This window comes from Cibotium barometz, chromosome 2 (assembly GCF_041138505.1).
Source record: "Cibotium barometz isolate CiBa-2024 chromosome 2, ASM4113850v1, whole genome shotgun sequence".
Taxonomy (NCBI): domain Eukaryota; kingdom Viridiplantae; phylum Streptophyta; class Polypodiopsida; order Cyatheales; family Cibotiaceae; genus Cibotium; species Cibotium barometz.
Window position 1 is genome coordinate 39934420 of NC_141047.1, and position 22893 is coordinate 39957312.

Sequence of the window (22893 nt, forward strand, 5' to 3'; positions counted from 1 at the left end):
ATTGTTGTCCATCCTTGTACACGCCTCATATGATCAAAATAAACCCAAGCCTTCCTCATATCCCCGTCTCTTGTTTGGCGCATACAATTCACCAGATCTAAACCTGATGCAGGCCTTGTGGTTGACATTTTAAACACATAACACCGGTCTGCTAACTCAAGAAAACGACTACCATAGAAGAATTCAAAAGAACATTGTATCTTTAGTTCTAGGATACTTGACTCTTCTCCTTGCACACTGAACTGTTGATCCTGGGAGTACACACCATCCTCCTAAATCTACAAGAGAATTGGACCAATTAACAAACTATGTAAACTTTCATTCATAAGAATTACCAAACAATAAAAATCAATATGGAAAGAACATTACCTTTGACATTGAATTAGGGGATGCATGTGTTCCAATAATAGTGACAACTCCATGTTGCTAATATTTGATTCATTCTTCATATGCTTCCTAATAACTACATCCAATACGAGTTGTTTGGTGATATCCATTTGTACCTTCCTTGGACCACTTGTAGATAGCAACCTCTGAAACTGCCTCTTGCACAAGTTCTCTTATCTTTTGCAATGCCTGCCTTGATGTGTCCCTTTGTACCTCATGCAAATGTTCCTCTTGATGTATCATCAATCTCGGCATATGTGGATGAGCAGACATACAATAGTACACTGTAGCACTACACATTCTTCTATATACAGGTTTGTTCTTTGCAATAGAAATAAGCTAGTGATCCATATCCATCCGTTGTTAAGCCCAGAGAGGGAAGTTTCTGTGTGAGCTTTCCTATTACGTGAAAAATTACAAAGTTCTAATAAATACTCTTATAAATCAAAGTTTACTTAAATTTAGCCAAGACAATAAGCTTACCAATCCATGATGTTGTATTTAATGTGCCATTCATAGTTCTGCCTCCACACAAGGCATAAGTGCACTCGAATAAGCCTCCACAAGAACTCTTCCGTACAATCCCAGGAAACTTCACATGACTCTCTATAGGTTTCACCCAACAATGGCCATCATGTGCTTGCTCCATTCCTTGCATTGGAGAGGCTGAAGGATCATGTACATTTGATAACTCAAAAGCCACATTACCATTATAGATTTAAGTAAACTCTTCTACTTTCTCAATATGTGTGCTTATTGCTAATAACAATCTACGAAGAACACCAACATGAGATTCCTCAGACAATAAGTATTTGACCACACTCTTCTGAAGTGATGTACTTGTGGAAGAATCTCCTATTATAAGGTCAATAATAACTTCTTTTGGGATGCTTGTTGTAGTGTTGTTTGACTCTCCTATTATTGAAATAACAAGGTATTCTCTTGTTATATCTTTATCAAAGATATAACACGGTTCCTCTCCAGCGGGTCTGGATAGGTATAAGATGTTCTACACCACCATCTTGTGGTTTGATTGCAAAAACTTTCAATCTAGAGTGAGGACATAATATTCCATCAAAATTATCAGCTTTAGTAATATAATAACAACCCTGTACAGTTCTAACAATAGGATCACTCTCCAAACCTCCCATAAAAACCAGCTCAAAAACACATAAGCTCTCAAAAAACCATCTCACAAACATACAACAAACTAATGACAACGAATTCAAAGTCTAAACACGAATTCTATACATATTTAAAAAAAATTAAAATTATACTCATTTTATAAAAATGATCATTATAAATAATGTCATTAATACACAAAATCTAAAATTTATTTTCAATAATTATACTATACAATAAATGCATGCATAAATACCTCTCATTTAATGATTATTCCATAACTAATTCTCATATAATGATTGCATAACTTTTATATCTCTGTCGTGATCCCAATTTAAGTTTTACCCTTTTTATCATCTCTTTTATGATTCCATTCATTTTTATTTAAAATGAAGAGTACATCTTTGTATTGCCCCAACAATGCATGGGAGAATCTAAAAAGATTCAAAATGCAACATCTGAGCATGTCTATCATCATGGTCATTGTTGTCATCATCATCATAATAAAGGTCTCTCTTTAGGTTTAGCCACAATTACAAAGTTATGCTTACAAAGTCAACTCATTGAAAGATAGCAAGTGGCAACTCCTCATCATTAGGAATGACAGAAGAAAATAATGTACTCCCTAACCCCTTAAGTACATGTTAAGCTGGCACACACAAGGAAGATGGACTACATTGAAAAGCAATTGTACATCATGTAACGTGTGTCATATGTAGTGGATTGAAAAGCAATTGCATTGTACATCATGTAACGTGTGTCATATGTAGTGGATTGTGACATTATACTTTTAAATAATGATGTACATCACTAAGCACATATGAGTGAGTTGTCCTTAGTGATGTACATGCTTAAGGGTAACAGTCGCCCTTAGTGGGCAAGATTTTCCACTAAGGGCTTAGTGGGTCCATTTCTCTTAGTGGGGGCAGGCTCCACTAAAGACTTGCCCACTACGAGCGACCGACAGTTGCCCTTAGTGGGTCCATTGCCCTTAGTGGGGCTTTCCCAAGGGCAACCGTCACCCTTAGTGGGTATCTACTCCCAAATCAAAACGCACTCTCTCTCCCCCCAAAATGAAAATGCACTCCCCCCCACCAAAACAAAGCTCGCTCTCTCTGCTCAACTGGTTTCTTCTCCTTCCCAAAACAAAATGCCTTTTTTTTTTCCTTTTCCCTCTCCTCCTTGAAGCAAAACACTCACACACCCTTGTCCTCTCTCTCTCTCTCTCTCACAGATTCTCTACCTCTCTAAATCCTAAAAAGATAGCTTTCTCTCTTTCTCTCTCTCACCAACTCTTTCTTCACTTTCTTTTTTTCTCTCTTTATACCTTTTCCTCTTCTCTCTCTTTTTGCATTGTTTCTTCTCTTCTTCTTCTTTTGTTCCTTCTTTCTCTTCTTTCAAAACCCTAATTTTTTAATTTAATTATTTTTCTCTATTTATATCTATTCCTTTTTTGCTCTATTTTTTATCTTTTGCTTTCTTATATTTTTTAGGACTCTTTCTTTCTTGTTCATTCTCCTTCCGTGTTACTCCTTATGGCATCTCCCCAATTCCAAAGAGGGACATAAGTATCCTTGATTTTCAGTGATACCAAGGTAGCTACTGGGACCGTTTTGCATGTAGACCCCACCGTGGATACTGTCCTGCTATGCCGCATGGTCATGCTGGTGTGTCAATAGAAGATGTTGAAGTGGGAGAAGTTCCTCTTACTTTTTCCCTCGAAGATGGTGATATCAACAAGTTAAATCAAACTAAAGGATACATCATTGTGTGGCCAGCCAAAGATTGTGTAAGTCTTATTTTATCTCTCTCCACCTTTCCAATTATGCTCTTTTTTAGTGATTTTTTTAAGAGTAATTTGTCTTGTATATGTCGATGTGTTTAGATTGTTACAACTACATCGAAGAAAACCCCATATCCAAAGAGTACAAAACGTGTAAAGAAGAACACACCTACCAGGCAACAAAGCCAAGAAGTGACAAGTACCACAAGAAGAGGAAGAAACTGCAAGAGGAAGATGATGATTGGAGTCCTCCTCGAAGGAATCCAAGTCGAGTTGCTAAGTCTTCGAAGAAAGGTGCTTCTTCAAAAATAATTAAAGAAACTAAGGAAGGAGGAGGAGAGGTGGACGAGGGAATTGAAAAAGAAGGCAAGAATGAAGAGGGTTGCATGGTGACTCCTGCAACTCGCTTGTGATTAGAACTCCTACAAGACAGTCTTAACAAAGTGAAGGTAATTGTTAACCACTTTTTATCAAATCTTACATAAGGTATATTTTGGATTACCAAGCATAACATGTGTATGTGCGTGCATTGCAGGTGGTGAAATCCACTCCTTTGCCACCTATTTTCTTGTGCAGAATTGTACCTAACCTCTCTATATTACGAAGAGTGCAGTTTAGGTGCAAGAAGCTGGCAAGGGAATTTTATAATGTTATTTCATGGGATGATATCTGGCGATTGAAAGACGAGAAGTTTGAGAATATGATCAAATGCACAAAGTGGAAATTCATGAGTAATAAGATGTTATGTGTGGGACGGCAATCATCAAGTTGTGGCATGGATGGAGGAGATTAATAAATGTGAGTCTACTTAAACTGCCTACTTTTGTGAATGTGGTCTTTTGTTTTATAAAATAGTTTTGGGACTAATTAGATTTGCACTATCTAATTGTAGCGTTCAAGAATGTCGCATCAAGACATCCTTGTGTTGACGCTATCCTTATTGAATTCAATAAGGATAGTGAGGGGGAGGTTCTCATAGTGATCGCTTGCTTAAATAGGTAAGAGAATATATGTTTTAAGACTTTTTGAATTAGGAATATTCGACATACTATGGCTTAAACAGGTAAGAGAATATATGTTTTAAGACTCTTTGAATTAAGAATATTCGACTTACTATGTTTCAATCGTTCATCATAACCTTAAATTTTGTTGCCGTAGGATGAATAAAGTGGGCTATGTTTCTTCCTCCCTTGTATACAAAGTGTGCCTCATTAGGGCACTTTGCTGGCAAACAAAGAAATAATTATGAAGCACACTAGAGAGATGAACAAGGCATGGATAGACAAGCAAGATTCGACACAGAAAAAAAAAGACCGGCCATCTTGGTATAACTGTGAGCTTTCGAAACTTTCCCAAATAGTATTCCAGGTAAACCTTCAATCTTTAGACACTTGCAATATATGATAAACACTTGCATATTATCCACTAATGTTGCAATTTGTGAATAATAGGATGAGTGCCTCGTAGCCACCCAAGATATTAACCCCTTAGGAGATAGTTTATCTGCACAAGAGTTTGAATAGAGATAGAGAACGACATTTTATAAAGATGAAAGAAAGTGGAGGCATGCTACAAGGCAGCTGGCGATGATTGTAAACCCTACACAAGAGGAAGGTTTCTTTGAGTAATAAATCCTACACTATTTCCTCTATCTATTTTGTAGGCAACAACATTTTATGGTTTTAATATTACGGTTCAATTATGGTGTTGTGTTGCAGATGACTAGTGCAAGTTAATTAGGAACCGGATTGTTTAATAGAGTATAAGCTTATAACTTTGGCAGCTAGCTCGTTGCCAAATGACCACAAAGCATAGATTTTGGATATTTCAATTGATGGAGATTTGCAAAGACTGAAAGATTCACAAATCCCTAAAAGTATTTAATAATTACTTTTTCTATCTTCTTAATATTTAAAAAGTACTCTATTTTGTTTGAATAACAATTTCAATGGAAATGTAGCAAATGCAAGTTTATTCAGGGATTGGCTTCGAAGAGAAGTCATATGGCATGAGCTTAGAGCGCATGGTATAACCTTGCAGAAATATCAAAAAATTACAAGGTAATTTTTCAAGATACATTCATGTGGATGACCTCACCGATCTTAAGAGAATGTATTTTGGGAAGCTTTCCGAGGAAATGGTGGGATTCCTAAAGAAACAAGGTGTGGTAGCTTTGAACCCTGCTATCGTTCAAGGATACCAAGTGTGTTGTGTTCAGGTGCATAACATTCCATAAAGCATACTTACTACTTGATTGTACTCTTATATTTGTAAACTAAACGGACGTATTAATGTGTAAATGGATTCGTAAATGCCATCCATGGAGATCTATTGTAGATGTGCCTGCTGCAATCTTAAAAGAATAGCGCAATCCAAAAAATGAAAGCACTATGTATACACAGAGCAACTTTGAGATCTTTGAGATGTCGAGATATACAAGAGATGCCCATACTCGGTCTTGTAAAGCAAAGCAATCAACCATGGTATGAACTATACAATTAGATATTTTACTTTAATTTAAATATTATTTCTTATATCTTTTCGAATGGTGAATTCTATTATGAAGCCTAGAAGTCTATGTGACAAATCACATGTTCAAGGCAAAGGTAAAGGTCTTATGAAAGATGAAGGGGATGATGAAGATGAAGAGGATGATGATGAAGAAGAGGATGATAATGATGAAGAAAAAAAAGTGCAAAAAAAGGATGCAATGAAGGAAAAGGAAAAAGGAAAGTCACCATAGGAAGAGGACGACTCTGATACCTCTCCATCAAAATATGACGAAAGTGATTCTGATGATAGCACATATAAGATTGAGGCAATCCCAAAAGTTGAAGAAGTTGGTCATGCAGCAGCAACCTAGGCAGGAGGGCACTCTTTTACTTGTGGTTCATTAGTACTATTGTTACATTGTTTGCATACTAACATAGATTAAGTTATGGATTTAGATAAGCTTGGCAAGAGGTGAAATGCCAAATGCACCATTGCGACCAATTCATCCAGGGTGACCTGACTCCAATCCAAATTAATTTGCCAGGTATGATCTTACTCATTGGTAATGATAATGTAAAGTATTTGTGTGGTGCATGCACTTACAAAATGTACGCTTTGTAGGAGTGTCTCATCGTACCACGACAATAGTCCTCGGTGCTCCCAGCGAATATCAAAGTGCTAGTTCCTCTACTGTTATAGAAGCCTTGGCGTTAACAAGTATAATAATCAATTGTGACCACATGTGAAATGATTGTAAAGGTGTGTCTTTTATATCCTGTAATAACAATTGATGTATAACTCTTCTCAACATGGTGTGGCAGGACATCATTCTACAAAGATGATGGCATGTGTTGGGAATACTTTGAAGATAGGTCGTGCACTTCTGAACTAGCAGTGTCCTACCGGAGCTAGAACATATCTTTGATATGTTGCTAAAGGCCACAACGTGGGAGATAGGACCTTTACTATTAAAGGTGTCAATACAAACATAGCGTGTGATTGTATTGTAGTGAGGTTGCCCACATGAGGTTCTGTTTATGGTTTCCCCAATGACATTGTCCTACAATGGAATCTCTGTACATGTGAGTGATGAGTTTATTTTCCCTTCATTAAGACCTTATGTGTTGTTGTGCATATGTTACGTATGTGTATATCATGCTTATGTTTTTTATGTATGTCATTCTAAGTAATGCCACGTAGATGGAGAGGAACATGCATTGTTTCAGATTTGCGAGACCATCTTAGACAACAATGGCTTTATTATTGTCATCGGTACTGTGTGTCAAGTGATAACCATTATAGCTTATGCTGAGCGTTCTAGCATCTCCTTGGACACCTTGGTGAATGTACGATATACAACGCAGATTGGAATGACCTTTGGACAAGAGGTAAGCAACACTAACCATAGAGGTTTCCATTGAGCATCACTTTTTGCTACAAAAAACCATCTCATACTCTTGCGCAGATACATACCCTCATTGTTGCTACATTCATAAGCACAGTTGGACAAAACCATACATAACCTTTCTCACCTGATTATATAATTGATCCTTGCAACATGCTGCAGTGGGATAGACACCTAGATGGGACAACATAGCGAGGTATGGAGTTGACTCTTCATGTGGTCCTAAATAAGGGTCTTACATTTTTTGGTGGAATTAAGAGATGTTTTCTTTGCAGGTGGATGTCAACATGGATATGACTTTTGGGATAGCTTGTTGAGCCATTATGTAAAGCAAGGGAAAGTGTTAGTAGAGCTTTATGCTGAATGTGGAGATTTTGCTTTGGTAGCAAAAAAACTAGGCATAAACATTGTTTTTATTGATCCCGATGAGGATATGGTGAAGGGTGTCTTAATGAAGATTTCATTGTAGTGTAGTAAACATATTTATTTGTGAATATTCAAATGACTGAGTCATGATCTTATTGGTCAAACAATTGTTTATGATTGTGTCAAGAGAAAGAGGACGAGAGCAACGCATGTTGGGGTTTTGCAACGATGTTTATATACATACAAACCAATAAAGAATCAACATTTTCTGTATTGTGTGGATGAATAAGGTAGTGAAGCATTTGTAGACTCGAGGATCTGTAGGCAAAACATGAGTTAAGTAAGCTTTGTTGGAAAATGAGAAAGAAATATATAGAGAGTGAGCAAAGAGAAGGACAGAGAGAGAGAGAGAGAGAGAGAGAGAGAGAGAGAGAGAGAGCAAAGAGAAGGGAATAGAGAGAGGGAGGATACAAAGAGTGAGCAAAGAAAGAGACTGCAAAAGTGAGAGAGAAAGGTAGAGAGGAAAGAGAGAGAGAGAGAGATCTTGTCTTCTGATGAGGAGGTTCCTGAGCAAGCAAGAACAAAATGAGGAGTTCGAGAAAATGAGAGAGAGAGAGAGAGAGAGAGAGAGAGAGAGAGAGAGAGAGAGAGATATTAAGCGTCTACTAAAGACCCAATGGGCCTATGAGACCAAAGTGATACAATAATGTCCATGGCATATCTCATCATGGAATGGAAAATAAAACAGAAAGAAAACATAAACATAGCTATCTCACTGGGGTGATACAAAACACAGAGAGAGAGAGAGAGAGAGAGAGAGAGAGAGAGAACAAACAGAAGGATAGAGAGAGGGGGGGGATACGAGAGTGAGCAAAGAGAAGGATTAAAAGAGAGAGAGAGAGAGAGAGAGAGGACGGGGGGAGGTAAGAGTGAGCAAAGAGAAAGACCGAAGAGTTAGCAAAGAGAATGATAGAGAGGGATAGAGAGAGAGAAGGAGAGCCAAGAGAAGGATAGAGCGAGAGTTAGCAAAGAGAAGGATAGAGAGAGAGAGAGAGAGAGAGAGAGAGAGAGAGTAAAGAGAGAGAGAGAGAGAGAGAGAGAGAGAGAGAAGGATAGAGAGAGTAAGCAACAAGATGGATAGAGAGAGTAAGCAACAAGATGGATAGAGAGAGAGATGAGAATATAGAGAGCGAAAGAGAGAAGGAGGATAGGAGGTAAGACAAGGATAGGGAGAGAGAGAGAGAGAGAGAGAGAGAGAGAGAGAGAGAGAAGAGAGAAGGATAGAGAGAGATACAGAAGAGAGAAGGATAGAGAGAGTTAGCAAAGAGAAGGATAGAGAGAGAGAGGGGGAGAGAGAGAGAGAGTGAAGAGAAGGATAGAGAGAGAGGGGGGAGGAGAGAGAGAGAGAGAGAGAGAGAGAGAGAAGGATAGAGAGAGTGAGCAAAGAGATGGATAGAGAGAGAGGAGGATATAGAGAGCAAGAGAGAGAAGGGACATAAGAGGTAAGAGAAAGATAGAGAGGGAGAGGAGGATATAGAGAACGAGAGAGGGAAGGAGAATATGAGGTAAGAGAAGGATAGAGAGGGAGGGTGGGAGAGTGAAAGGGAGGGATGGAGGGTGGGAGAATGAAAGGGAGGGAGAGAAATGGACAGTGGTAATAGAATAGAGAGTGTGTTAGCAAAGAGAGACAAGGATAGAATAGCGAGTGTGTTAGCAAAGAGAGACAAGGATAGAGAGAGTGAGCGAGGGAGGGTGGGAGAGGGAAAGCGAGGGAAGAGAGGGGGAGGAAAGAGGGTGGGAGAAGGAGAGAGGGAGGATGGGAGAGTGAAAGGGAGGGAGAGAGTAGAGAGAGAGGGAGGGTGGGAGAGTGAAAGGGAGAGAGAGAGAGATGAAAACGAAGGGAAGAGAGAGAGAGAGTGGGAGAGGGAAGAGGGTGAGAGGAGAGAGAGGGTGGTGGTGGGTGGAGATGGTGGTAGCAATAGTTAGAGAGAGATTGTTCAAGTAGAGAGAGGAAAACCAAGAAAAACTCCCTCCACTAAGCTCGGATCCCTAATACCATCAAGTGAGCAAATGGCCTCAATGCCCAAAAAGCAGTGCAGATCTCTCAAATTCTTCATGTCAAACTTTCTTTTGAGAAGACTTTTTACATGCTCAATCTCTTCCAATTTTTCATCCCCAACAATAAGATCTACATAGATGGCGATGATCACAATATCCTTATCACTCTTGCGCACATACAAAGAGTGATCTGCATCTACCATATGAAAACCAATAGTGACAAGATCCTCAGCGATTTTGTCATGCCATACTCGGGGAGCTTGCTTCAGCTCATACAAGGCCTTACAAAGCTTACATACATACTTTCCATCAAGTAAGAGAATGCCCTATAGAAATATCAGGCATACCAAGGGGCTCAACCACTCTTTTTGCCTTTATGTGATGTACCAACTACATTTCCAAGGCTGGTATTATGACGCAACCTGCCACTTCATGGTCTATTAATAGAACCGCTGCATGAGGACTCTCCTGGTCCACTCAATGACTTGTGACTGTTGACTTGCATTCTGTGCAACCACATTTCCACTTACATCAACCCCCCAACAGCATCTTTTTCAGCAGCATACTAGCTACTCATCTCATCAAATACAACATCCTTGCTTACCCTCAATTCACGTGTAGCAAGATTTTAACATCTATATCCCTTTTGCTTAAGCGAATATCCAATAAACACACATTTTTCTACCTTTTTCAGTAGCATACTAGCTACTCATCTCATCAAATACAACATCCTTGCTTACCCTCAATTCACGTGTAGCAGGATTTTAACATCTATATCCCTTTTTTGCTTAAGCGAATATCCAATAAACACACATTTTTCTACCTTTGGATCTAGCTTCATACGTAACTCATCTGGCACATGCACATACGCAATACATCCAAAAACTTTCAAGTGAGACAAATCAAGTTTCTTGCCAGCAAACTTCTCCTCTGGCATTACATCATGTATGGCTGTAGTAGAAGTCATGTTCATAATATAAATTGATGTAGACACAACCTCAGCCCAATAGCTATGCGGCATATTCTTCTCTGCCATCAATGCTCGTGCTATCTCTGCAATGTGTCTGTTTTTTTGCTCAACACAACTCTATTCTGCTGTGCAGTGAATCTACATGTAAATTGTCTTTGAATGCCATTCTTCTGCAAGAAATCAAAGAACTCATTGGAGAAGTATTCACCCCCTCCATCTAACCTTAGGTACTTCACATGCTTTCCTGTGTGCTTTTCAGCCATCACTCTAAAATTTTGAAAATGAGTGAAAACTTCACCCTTCAATACACCCACACTTTTCTCGTGTGGTCATCAATGGATGTTACATAATACTTGCAACCACCCATGGACGTAGTTATTGCAGGACCCCATACATCTGAATGCACAACATCTAGTACATTCTTGCTCACATTTCTATCATGTGGAAATACATGCTTTGTTTGCTTTCCGAATTGATATGCTTTACATACTTTCTGCATACCATTAGCTTTAAACTTAGGCAGCCCTATGACGATTGCTTTACTCTGCATAGACTTCATTCTTTGCACATTTACATGCCCAATTCTCTTATGCTAAATGTTTGTACCTGCAACAACTTCTGATCCATTTACAAACATTGCAGCACTCACTTCAGGTATATTTACATTGTGTAAACATTCTGCCCACTCTGTTGCCTTTTGCAACCAACTTGCACTTATCTTTAAAGTCTTTTACATAACAACCATCAGGGTTAAACCGAACTTGCAAACCTTGCTTAATCATCTGGCAGAAACCAGATTCCTTGTAATGTTTAGAACATGAAATACATCTGCAAGGTACTTCATCTTACCATCTTGCATAGATAATGACACATCTCCAACATGGTGAACAGTGTTATCTCCTATTTCAACAAAACTTGGTCTTTCAAGACTCTTTCAAGACTCTTCATTTCCTTGAACCACTCACCAAACCATATGACTTGCATGTGGTTCGAAGCACCTGAATCAACGTACCATACAACATTCTTACATGCTGCTACATCATTTCCAAACATAGCATTAACTACATGTTGCATAACAAACAACCTCTCATTATTTTTGCTAGAGGACACATAGTTATTTTGCTGTACTTTTTCATTCCGCATGTCATTCTACTTCTTGTAACAATTTGCCTACACATGTCCAGGCTTACCATAGTAAAAATAGCCTCGTGTATCATTATGTTGCCTTTGCCAATTACCACAACCTTTTAGACCCCCCTGTCTCTAAAATGGCCTCTTCCACCTATGTGTTGTTGTTGTGAATCATGGAACTTTTGGTGCTACTAACCATAGTTCTGATTACATGTTCGGCCACCACCTTGGCCACGGCCACGGCCTCGTCCTCTACCTTAACTTGTGTAGAAGGCCTGCTACTCTATTTTTATTTTCTGAAGAATGTTGATCTTCACCCAAATTCTTCTCTTCAATGATTAGCATTGACATCAAATCTGTAAAGTTGAGAATGTTTTCTCGAGTCTGAATAGACGTCTTGAATGCCTTGTATTGTGGCGCAAGACCATGTAGACATACTACTTCCACCTTATCATCATCATCAACAAAAACACCAATTGATGCAAGGGATTCCACAATGCCCTTGATCTTCAAGGCATAATCATTCACAGACATGTTTTTCTTCTCCACCACAGTATGAAGCTCATTCTTCAACTGAATCTTTTGTGCCTTGGTGTTAGTTTCATACAGCTTCACCAAGATGTCCCATGCCTCCTTGGGTGACTTGGCATCCTGTATATGCCCAATATAGTGTCTTGTATGCTAATAGAAAGCCAATACATGACTTTCTTTACTCCTTGATTTCAATCCTTATATTCTTTTACATCTACAGCAGTTGGATTACTCTCAGGTATCTCTGGGTGTCTCCTCCTGTTCACCTTCAATGTAGTCCCAATAGTCTTTTTCTATCAGAAAATTTATCAATCTAAACCTCCAAGCATGGAAGTTGTTCTTGTCAAGCTTCTTTGCAACAATCTGGTTAATTCCATCATTTGACATCTTGTCTACAACACAAACTCACCAAAAACAACACTCTTGTTTGACTTGCACAAACTGTTGTATTCTATGCAGCGGTACTATACTGTATCCAAACTGTCACAACCACTGACCTCAATTTGCATACATACACCCAATGTGCCTGTGTTCTTGGCCTGAAAAACTTTGTTTGAAGGATGAATAGTTGTCCTTAAGCTCCGCTCCCACGAAGAAAGCTCCTCAATCGAAGTTCGTTTACCGGTGCCTCCGGAAGAGCTCCCAACAAGGGTGTAGTAGCCAACACAAAGAGGAAAGAGTAGATGAAGCTCTTATCCTTGTACCACTTCCTGTGCTTCTCTTCCTTGCCGCTCAGCTCTTAGCATGAACCAAGCTCTGATACCATAAAAAGATGCAGGGGAGAAGGGAGCTTGAGCTCTTGCAAGCGCGCACACACTCTCACAAACCCTAGAAGATAACACATAAGGTGAGACTTAAAAGTGTTCTTCTTCTTCAACAAAAGAGGTCTACAAAGGAGATAAAGTGACTAAAACACATACTAGAGTATATACAAGCGGTCCATAATGTAAATGTAAATACGCTAAAGTGGAGTGGGTAAGTGTGGACTAGTCAGTGTAGTCCAACTGTAAAATCTCTAGTGAAGATATGTCGGTGTTAGCTACTACCAAACCTGCCAGTGATGTAAATATCTAACGGTCACGCAGGCGCCTCGTGAGTGTCAGCTCATGTTGAGCTTGGATGTCTCAACACCCCTGGCGGTACTAGGATCAAACGGGGAAGGAGCTCAATAGGATGTCATGGACGTCTAACCCTCTCCCCAGCAATAGACTTTAGTAGAGGCTCTCTTCAAAGGGTTCAGATCATTGGCTTCCATGAGCACCACTGGCACATCAAACCCCCGCACGCACCTCGTGAGTATCAGCTCATGTTGAGCTTGGACGTCTCAACACCCTTGTGGCCATTCTAGGATCAGATGGGGAAGGAGCTCTCATTGTCTCCGTAGGATGTCATGGACTTCTAACCCTCTCCCCAGCAACAGACTTTAGTAGAGACTCTCTTCAAAGGGTTCAGATCATTGGCTTCCATGAGCACCACTAGCACATCGACCCCCCTTCCCCCTCGCCAGGCAATACAGGTAGCTTGAGACAAATCTTGAAGACTCTGGCTCTAGGAAGGCCAACCTTTGACCTGGATTTAGTGGGACCCTGGTAAGTGTGAGTGGATAGACCCCTATATATATACTTAGATGAATCCAAGAACATGCCCAAATTCACCTTTTAGGAACGTGCATGTTATATACTCATGGTAGTCAACCCACAAGACTATATGACTATCAACTCCATTATGCATAGTATGGACTAGATACTACGACATCCCCACTAACGTCATCAGTGCCCAATAGTGGGTGTAGAACTCTGTATCAAGATATGCTCTCACACACACTCTACACACACATAAGAGCATATATTCACAAAAGCCCTTCGTACTGAGTTTCTGTCAAACCTCCGGAGATGTAGGGAAAACTCAGCCATAATGAAGCCTAGCACTAAGGAAAGTAGCAAATAGAAAGAATTAGTACAGCAAATAAATAGTTGATAGGACAAATGCACTAAAGATAGAAAGAATAGACACAATATCAACTGGCCTTAACTCGGATGAAAACTTCACAATGTGAAATCTACATGTCCGCTAATACAGCTGAATTATATACCTAGATTAATCCAGGAACATGCCCAAATTCACCTTTTAGGAACGTGCATGTTATATACTCATGGTAGTCAGCCCACAAGACTATATAACTATCAACTCCATTATGGATAGTATGGACTAGATACTACAACATCCGCACTAACATCATCAGTGCCCAATAGTGGGTGTAGAACTCTGTATCAAGATATGCTCACACACACACACACACACACACACCCCACACAAAAACACACATAAGAGCATATATTCACACAAAGCCCTTCGTACTGAATTTCTATCAAACCTCCGAAGATGTAGGGCAGACTTAGCCATAATGAACCCTAGCACTAAGGGAAGTAGCAAATAGAAAGAACTAATACAGCAAATGAGTAGTTGATACGAAAAATGCACCGCTAAAGATAGAAAGAATAAGCACAATATCAACTCGCCGCAACTCGAACGAAAACTTCACAATGTGAAATCTGCATGTCCGCTAATACGGGTGAATTATATACCTAGATGAATCTAGGAACATGGTCCAAATTCACCTTTTAGGAACGTGCATATTATACACTCATGGTAGTCAACCCATAAGACTATAACTATCAACTCCATTATGCATAGTATGGACTAGATACTACATCCCCACTAACGTCATCAGTGCCCAATAGTGTGTGTAGAACTCTGTATCAAGATATGCTCTCTCACACACACACACATAAGAGCATATATTCACACAAAGCCCTTCGTACTGAGTTTCTCTCAAACCTCCGAAGATGTAGAGCAAACTCAACCATAAGGAAGCCTAGCACTAAAAGGGAAGTAGCAAATAGAAAGAACTAGTACAGCAAATAAGTAGTAAGTAGTTGATAGGGCAAATGCCCGGAGAACCCTACCATCTCCTTTTTTTCATTACTTGATAAGGCTAGGCCGTCGGATTCTGATGCATGAGATCAACGGCACTCTTGCTTCAACAGACCATTGGTCTTCCCAAGACATCTCACCTAGCTTCCTCAGAGACTACTAGAACCGACTATGGGACAGCTTCCGACCAAGGTCACTCTTTTTACTTTAGCAGGTAGCTCACGTGAGTTTAGCAACTGGCACGTGGCTGGCCATTGATGGTCGTCCTACACAGTGCGTGAGATGCAGCCTCCCATAGGAGTCGCAGCAACATCGCCTTTTGGGACTGCCCCAAAGTGCAACAAGTGTGGCTGAGGAATCTTCATCTATTAACCACCTCTCGATTTTCTTCTTGCCTCATTACTTAGGGGACAGTTGCTCGGGTTGACACAGCTAGGACCCACCCTCCACTATGAGGAGACAGTACATGCCATTGCAAGATAGAGTCTATCCCCACCCACATCTCTTCGGACGAGGCCGGGTCCCCCGACACTTGTCAGAGGTGACAGATCATCAACACCATTGTGGCATGGCACATTCAGCGGGCACAATGCACCCCCCCCCCCCCCAATGGAGACCATTCATGGCATATGGACAGTATCATTCTAGCTGTCTACGCTTTTTACAAGTGACTCAAGTACACTGATTTCTTTGGGTTCCTTATAGTTTTCTTTAAGTGCGCTAGACTTTCTTCACCTTGGTTTGGTTTTCTTGTTTTTCCATAGAGGGCAAAGACTCCGTCAATTAAAACTGCCTATTGCTAGCAAGAATTAAACAAGTCAACTTGTACAAAGTTGGTAAGACCAGGAATAAGGCCCATCACATAAAGCTGGTAAACTTTAGAATGCTGACCTATCACCTCGAGAGAAATAAAACACTCCAAAAGCACATTGTGTTTGATTGTAAAAGAAAGTCTACTCTCGTTCTTCATATTAACTAAAGAGCTCAACATTGGAGCTTCAAATGCTTCATAAAGTCTGATAGGAGCTTATGATTTCCCCAAACCAATAGCTAGTGCAATCTAGATAAAGTTTATGAATATTTACCACGTAGCCATTGACCAGGAGCACAAGTAGTTACATAATGTTTCTGGGCACATCACTTAGCACTGTGCACAGCTGAAAATGCCACCAGCTGACTATGCATGCTCAACTACTGTATAAAAAAGTGCTAAGTTAAATTTCAATATTTTGTCACGTGTATTGTGGATTGCACAAGTACATGAAGAGCTAGAACCGACACCACCACTTTAAGATGCCATTTCCAAACTTTGACATAAAAGGTAGAATTGCTGCAAGGGAAAAAGGAGAATGCCATCACTTTCCTGCAGTCGCACATCAGCAGAGCATGTTCCACCTTGCGAGAAGAATTTATTATTGATTAGACTCCAATGAGCCCTTTGTTCCAGCACCATAAGCTGAGCCATCACTTGGTAACTTCCTCTTTAGGGACAAAAACTCATCAGCCTGTTGCTGTAGCTCTGTCAGTTCCCGTATATTGTCATGTGCAATGCCAATGATTTTGTCCAATGCAAGCATTGAAAATGGTTCTTCAATGAGAACACCCACCTATATCAAAATATGCAGAAAAATGTTAAAAGAAGAAACTATGGGACAGCACCTGCATCCCTTCAAACATAATTAGCATGTGCCCTTATTTACCTCCCCCTTTCTCAGCTCACCATGCTTTCCCCTCTAGCTGTGCTTGCACATCCAATTTCTGCCGTTGCTGCCTACTCATTTTCCCTCCTAGCAGCTTCAGAAATAGCTTTAGCCCACAGCTCATGCTCCAGCCCCTTGAGTTCCTCTCTCCTGTCTACATTCTTCTCTATTGCACCGGCCTACAACCCTGTTTGTACTCAAATTCCACCCCTTCTCCATACTAATTCCTACCATCCACCCCTTCTCGTAAATAATTAACACTTAAAACACTTATGAAATGGAAATCCCTCCCTCTTCAATACCAAGTATATTATTAGAGTTTTTTATTTTGTACAATGTTCCATGGGCTCTTAAGCCAGATTTGCCATAAAAAAGAACTGTGAAAACATGTATCTAACAATATATTCGGTGATGATTCCCTCAATGTAGAGCCTTTCCAGAAACTCCCCACCTCTCATTGGAGTAAAGCAATCTTGAAATTGGCGTTCCGGGTCCACACGCATCACTGGTCCTAGCACCTAGATTGCAACCTTGCAGTGATGGGATTGCTGAGAATGAAAAACTAGCACTGGAGGTCACTCCCTGGCACAAAACCAAGCACCAGCAGAGTTGTAGATGAATTTTTGTCGCGTAAACATCAATGGGCTGGTCACGGGTGTTGCTCAATAGCACAAACATGCACTATGGACGCTCGGAACAGCCCTACATCAGCTCGAACAGCTCGCAAAAGGGATTGATCAGCTCAAAACAGGCTAGTCAACACAGCATGGGCTGATCAAGAGCAGCATAGGGAGGCCATATAGCAACCATACAGCAGCCGGCTGATAACGTGGCAATCGTACAGGTCACCCTGATGGAGCAGCTGAAAAACAAGTGTGGATAGGTGTAGCATGTCGCCCTTTTAATGACGATCACAGATATGTGCTCTGTTTTGCAAATGGATGAGTGTAGCCTCTCTCTCTCTCTCTCTCTCTCTCTCTCTCTCTCTCTCTCTCTCTCTCTCTCTCTTTTTCTGGCAGTTGTATCAAGCCACTAGTTCGTCTTTGGCCACAAGTTATGGCTAGTTGTTTTTCAGTTTATGCTTTTCATTTTGTACGGGACATTTAGTTTCCTTGAGTTTTGGATGTATTGGTACTTTTGTCTCATAGGCCACTTTGGCCTCTTGTACACGTTAATATATCTTTCTTCTTTCTCTCTCTCTCACAGCCAGCTCTCTTGGCACCATGTCTGACAACATGGTATCAAAGCCTCTGCTCTTGCTCCTGCCTATGCTACCACTTCCGTCACGACCTCTGCCACCGCCTTCGCCTGCTGAGGACACTGTTGCTGCCTTCGCTTGCTACTGCTATTGTTGCCACCGCCTTTGATGGCACCATGGCCACCTGCCTCTACTAGCTTCGCCCACCTCTGACTGCATCGGCCTGATCCAAAGGCCATCAGTTCTAATGCAGCACCTTGCCATTGCTAATGCCGCCATCTGTCAAGCTGCCCATCATCAGCTCCCTCCTAACCTGCTGCAGCAGTCCACATCCTGTAAGCACCGTCAGCAGCAACATGTCATCCGCAGTGGCATGGAAATGTCACAAAAGAGACCACTCTACACCAACATACACTCGAGAGGGGTTCTCTGCTCGGAAAGTCCCCCCTAAAACTTAATTAAAAAATCCATGTGTGTGTTTTTCCTTTCGTAATGCCTTCTTGTTCTAAAAGGCTCCTTTTGGATAACTGTTGCCATGTGTGGTCAAGCTTTCATATCAGGCCTGATATGAGATTCAGGTGTTGGCATCATAGTGTCCTTTCATATCACATGATTGCAATCTTGAGCCCTGTTAGGGCAAAAGGATGAAAGGACCAAATGTGCGAGAGATCAAAGCAAATCAACACAGCATGAAATGAATGAATGAGTATATATATTAATGAATGTAATCCAGTACAAGAGGCCCTCTGATGTGAGGTGACTCTGAGTAGTAGACTGGCAAAGAAGCAAAGATGAAGTCGAAGCAAGAGGCTCGGTTGGTGACGAAGGCTCGCGTCGAGGACAGTAGTGGCACTCGCGTGTGGATGTAGATGTTGAAGGTAGCAAAACGCACGACTGCAATGGATGATGAAGATGATGGCTGAGCTGCTGCTGAACGCAAGAGATACAGCGATGAAGATGTGTGTTGGTTGATGCGTTGATATTCAGCCGGGTGCTGCTGAAGTGGAGGACACGTTGAGCTAGCCAGGCTGCTGCAGTGTGTGCTGTGTAGGCTATACCACCGGCTGGTTGATGTGTTGATCTGTATACAGATGTTCCAGGCGGCTGCTGCTGTGTTTTGAGCCGACGCCTGCTGATGACATTGGTTGATGGCAACTACTGCAGTGATGGAGCCGACGGGTGCTGGTTATAGCACCGGCTTGATGACGTGTTGGTTGACGGCGGCTGCTGTGATGGAGCCGACGGGTTGAGCATATGCGATGATGATGGTATTGATGAAGCACTCCTTTTATATGATGAGGGGCTGCTGGTCAGTCCAGAGGAAGGTTGTTGGCCAGCAGCAACAGATGGACAAAAAATGCCAATAAAGTGTCGTTTGGGCTGGTTGTCACACACCCCCTCTTAGGCCAAACGGGGACCATATGAAGAAGATGGTAATTGGGTGAAGAGGAACATAATGAAGTATTTGGCTTTGGGTAGGGTTGGTTGTTGCGGGTGTAGATCATGTGCTCTTGGTCTTTGGTAGAGTCTTTTGAGTTTGAGTTGTACTAGATCAATGCCACAATGCAAAGGGCTTTCATGTGCATGAATGCCCTTTTGGGTTTTCATTCATACTTGCGCCCCAAACACAAAAAATAGAATGTGATACAAAGGGTATGCAAGATGGTAAATGCTATGCAGTGGGTTTTCACATGAGCAGTGCCCTCACGGGGTTTTCACTTACTCATGCGCCTCTTACAACAATGATAAATAATCCAAATGGTGAGGGTGGTCCCCCTCTCAAGATGCTGAGGGTGATGGTGGAGGACTGATGCCGATCCGCTCGCGGAGACGCTCGAGGATAGCCTGGTTGACGGACTTGGTTGTCCGCCGTAGGAACGTACTGGAGCCTGATGGTACCAAGCTCAACCTGTTCCCTGGCACAATGAAAATGAACACCAACATGCTTGGTACGGTTAGAAAAAATAGGATTGCCGGTGAGGGCAATCGCACTTTGACTTTCGACGAAGATGGTAGTAACAGTGTCCATGGGAGAACACATCTCCTCAAAAAGCTAACGGAACACACATCTCCTCTGAAACCACTCTCCTCTATCACCGCAAGCGAGCACACTACCGTGGGCATCACGATACATGAGCAATGAGAGGGGAGCAATGAGGAGAGAGAGCGATGAGAGGGGAGCAATGTGAGAGAGAAAAGAGCACAGCGTGGAGAGAGAGAGCAATGAGAGGGGAGCAATGTGGAGAGAGAGCGATGGGAGCAACATGAAGAGAGAAAAGAGCACAGCGTGGAGAGAGAGAGAGAGAGGGAGAGAGGTCGCTCATAATTTTCGAATGAGCAACGTAGAGAGAGAGAGCAATGAGAGGGGAGCAATGTGGAGAGAGAGCGATGGGTGCAACATGAAGAGAGAAAAGAGCACAGCGTGGAGAGAGAGAGAGAGAGGGAGAGAGGTTGCTCATAATTTTCGAATGAGCAACGTAGAGAGAGAGAGCAATGAGAGGGGAGCAATGTGGAGAGAGAGCGATGGGAGCAACATGAAGAGAGAAAAGAGCACAGCGTGGAGAGAGAGAGAGAGGGAGAGAGGTTGCACGGAGAGAGAGAGAGAGAGAGAGAGAGAGAGAGGGGCAGCAGGAAACCCTCTGCCAGCAGCGAAACCCTAAAACCAACAGCCTACAGGAGACGAAACTCTAAAATGGGCAACTGGCAACCTGGAAAACCCTAAAACGACCTGCTGTGGCATACTGAAAACCTAAAATGACCTGCTGTTGTAGGCTTGCTCGTTGCCAATAAGGCAGACAACAAGGTGGCATGCAGAGAGAGAGAAAGCACAACCCTTGGCCTGGAATAGACAACACGTGGGCTGCAATATTCCAGATTGCAACAAGCAAGGAATGCAAGAAGAGCTCAAGCACGGCGGTTCAAGTCGGCCTTTTTTCTTATTAGCCTCATGGCTAACCCCCCCCCCCCCCCCCCCCCGGGGGGGCGAACCATTATTTTCTCAGAAGCTAAGCTTGCGACCCTTTTTGCTGAAATTGAAAAAGACACAAAGACGACCCTCATTGCCAAAGTGTTTGGGTCTCATCCCTCCCATCTCCAGGCCCGTGACTTGGTCCTCGCGGCGTTGCCCTCTGACCTTACTCTGCACTTCAAAGATGTCATATTACTTGGGGGAGGCTTCTTCCAAGTCGACTTTGATGATGAGGATTCAACCTCTTTGGTACTGGAGGGCAGCCTGTTCCCTCTGGGCCCAAGGAAAGATGTTCTTCCAACCTTATTCTAGCTACTTTGATCCCGTGGCATTAGACCGGAACAATGTCCCTATCACTCTCAGATTCCCAGGTCTTCCTTGTGCATATTGGCCTATGCTGGAGGCCATCGGGTCATCGTTTGGACAGGTCCTTCAGGTGCAGCCCTACCCTACCTTACCAACTTCATCAGCCCAAGTGGTCACTGCCTCGACGAATGCTATCCCCAGGGTTATGGTGCTCACTGGTTGTGATGAGCCTCTTGATGATTTTGTGTTGCTTCCGAGACCTAATGGTCTCTTGAAGCAATGTATGGAGGTCGCTGGTAAACCTGACCAGTGCCGGGTTTGTCATCAACAAGGGTACTTTGCCAAGGATTGCCCTAGAGCTAGGGGCCGTAAGAGGCAATGCAAACACGCCTCCCCCTCAACACAGCCTATGGCCCCAGCCCCGTCCAGTGGTCCGTCAGGTGTGGCGGGTCGTGTCACGTGCACATCCTCCGCGTGGGGACGGACCCCTCCCTCAGGTCATGCATAGCAGGATGGTGATGCTTTGGATCATAGTGGTGAGACGGCTGGACCATCCGTGCAGAAGGATGGTCCTTCAGGCCAAGATGACTTTGTTAAGTCCTCCCTGCTTGGGCAGGACAGTTTGTAGGATGTACAGGGCTTGAAAGATTATGCATAATGCACAACATGATGTATTAGGTCACGGTGCCTTGCATGGCAATCATGTATCTCGCACTTATGCAGACACTATGCAGAGTCCCGAACATGGGAATGACAGTGGACTTTGTCCCAAAGATTACCCCCTCCTTTAACTTTAGTGAGAGGAGGGCTCAGCGTTTGCTTCGGTCACAGGTCAAAACTCGCTCTTGTCTATGAGGATTGTCTCATGGAATGTGTGCAGAGTGCATGTGACAAAAATCCTAGCTAAGGCTCTGAGCATGAGGTTGCAACCGGTCCTCCAAAGAATCATTCATGACACACAGAATTGCTTTCTCCGAGGAAGGAGTATTAACATTTTTTCATTTTGGGAAGTCGTTGAGTGGGCTAAAGCTAGCCATCAACCCCTTGCCATCCTTTTGTTGGAGTTTGAAAAAGCATACGACAGAGTGGATAGGGGTTTTTTGGAAGGCAGCAGCACAATGGCACATACGGTATTCTCCCAGGATTGGATCAGAGGGGTCTCTTGCCTTTATAGGGAGGCCCATAGCACAGTTTTGGCCTGTGGGGGATGGGGTGAGCACTTTCAGATTTCTCGCTCGGTGCGGCAGGATTGTCCCCCTACTCCCCTACTTTTTCTCATTGTGGCAGAGGCCATGAGAAGATTTCTTCGGGCCACCCCAGGTGTCACGGGTCTCAGATTGCCTTTATGCACAGAGGATGAGCTTGTGGATTCAGAGTTAGCAGATGACACCGCAATGTTTCTGGAGGCTTCACATGCTTGTCTTTGTGCTTTTCGGACAGCCCTGGATATGTTTTGTTTGGCTGCAGGTGCCAACATTAATTGGCACAAATCTCTCGGATTTGGGTCAGTGACTCCCCACACATAGATTGGGGCATAGATG

General features: G+C 42.3%; 1 protein-coding gene across 3 annotated transcripts in view; it reads right to left on the bottom strand.

Annotated features, from left to right (window-relative positions):
- Positions 1–16114: 16114 nt before the first annotated feature.
- The window catches only part of LOC147641062 (voltage-dependent chloride channel 1, chloroplastic-like), a 40098-nt gene continuing 33319 nt past the window's right edge, over positions 16115–22893 (bottom strand). For 2 of the 3 annotated variants that reach the window (XM_086817806.1, XM_086817813.1), the window contains one exon: positions 16115–16787. In XM_086817806.1, the coding sequence (XP_086673932.1) occupies positions 16593–16787 (195 nt within the window). In that variant the 3' untranslated portion in view covers positions 16115–16592. The other variant, XM_086817823.1, reaches the window with a different exon arrangement.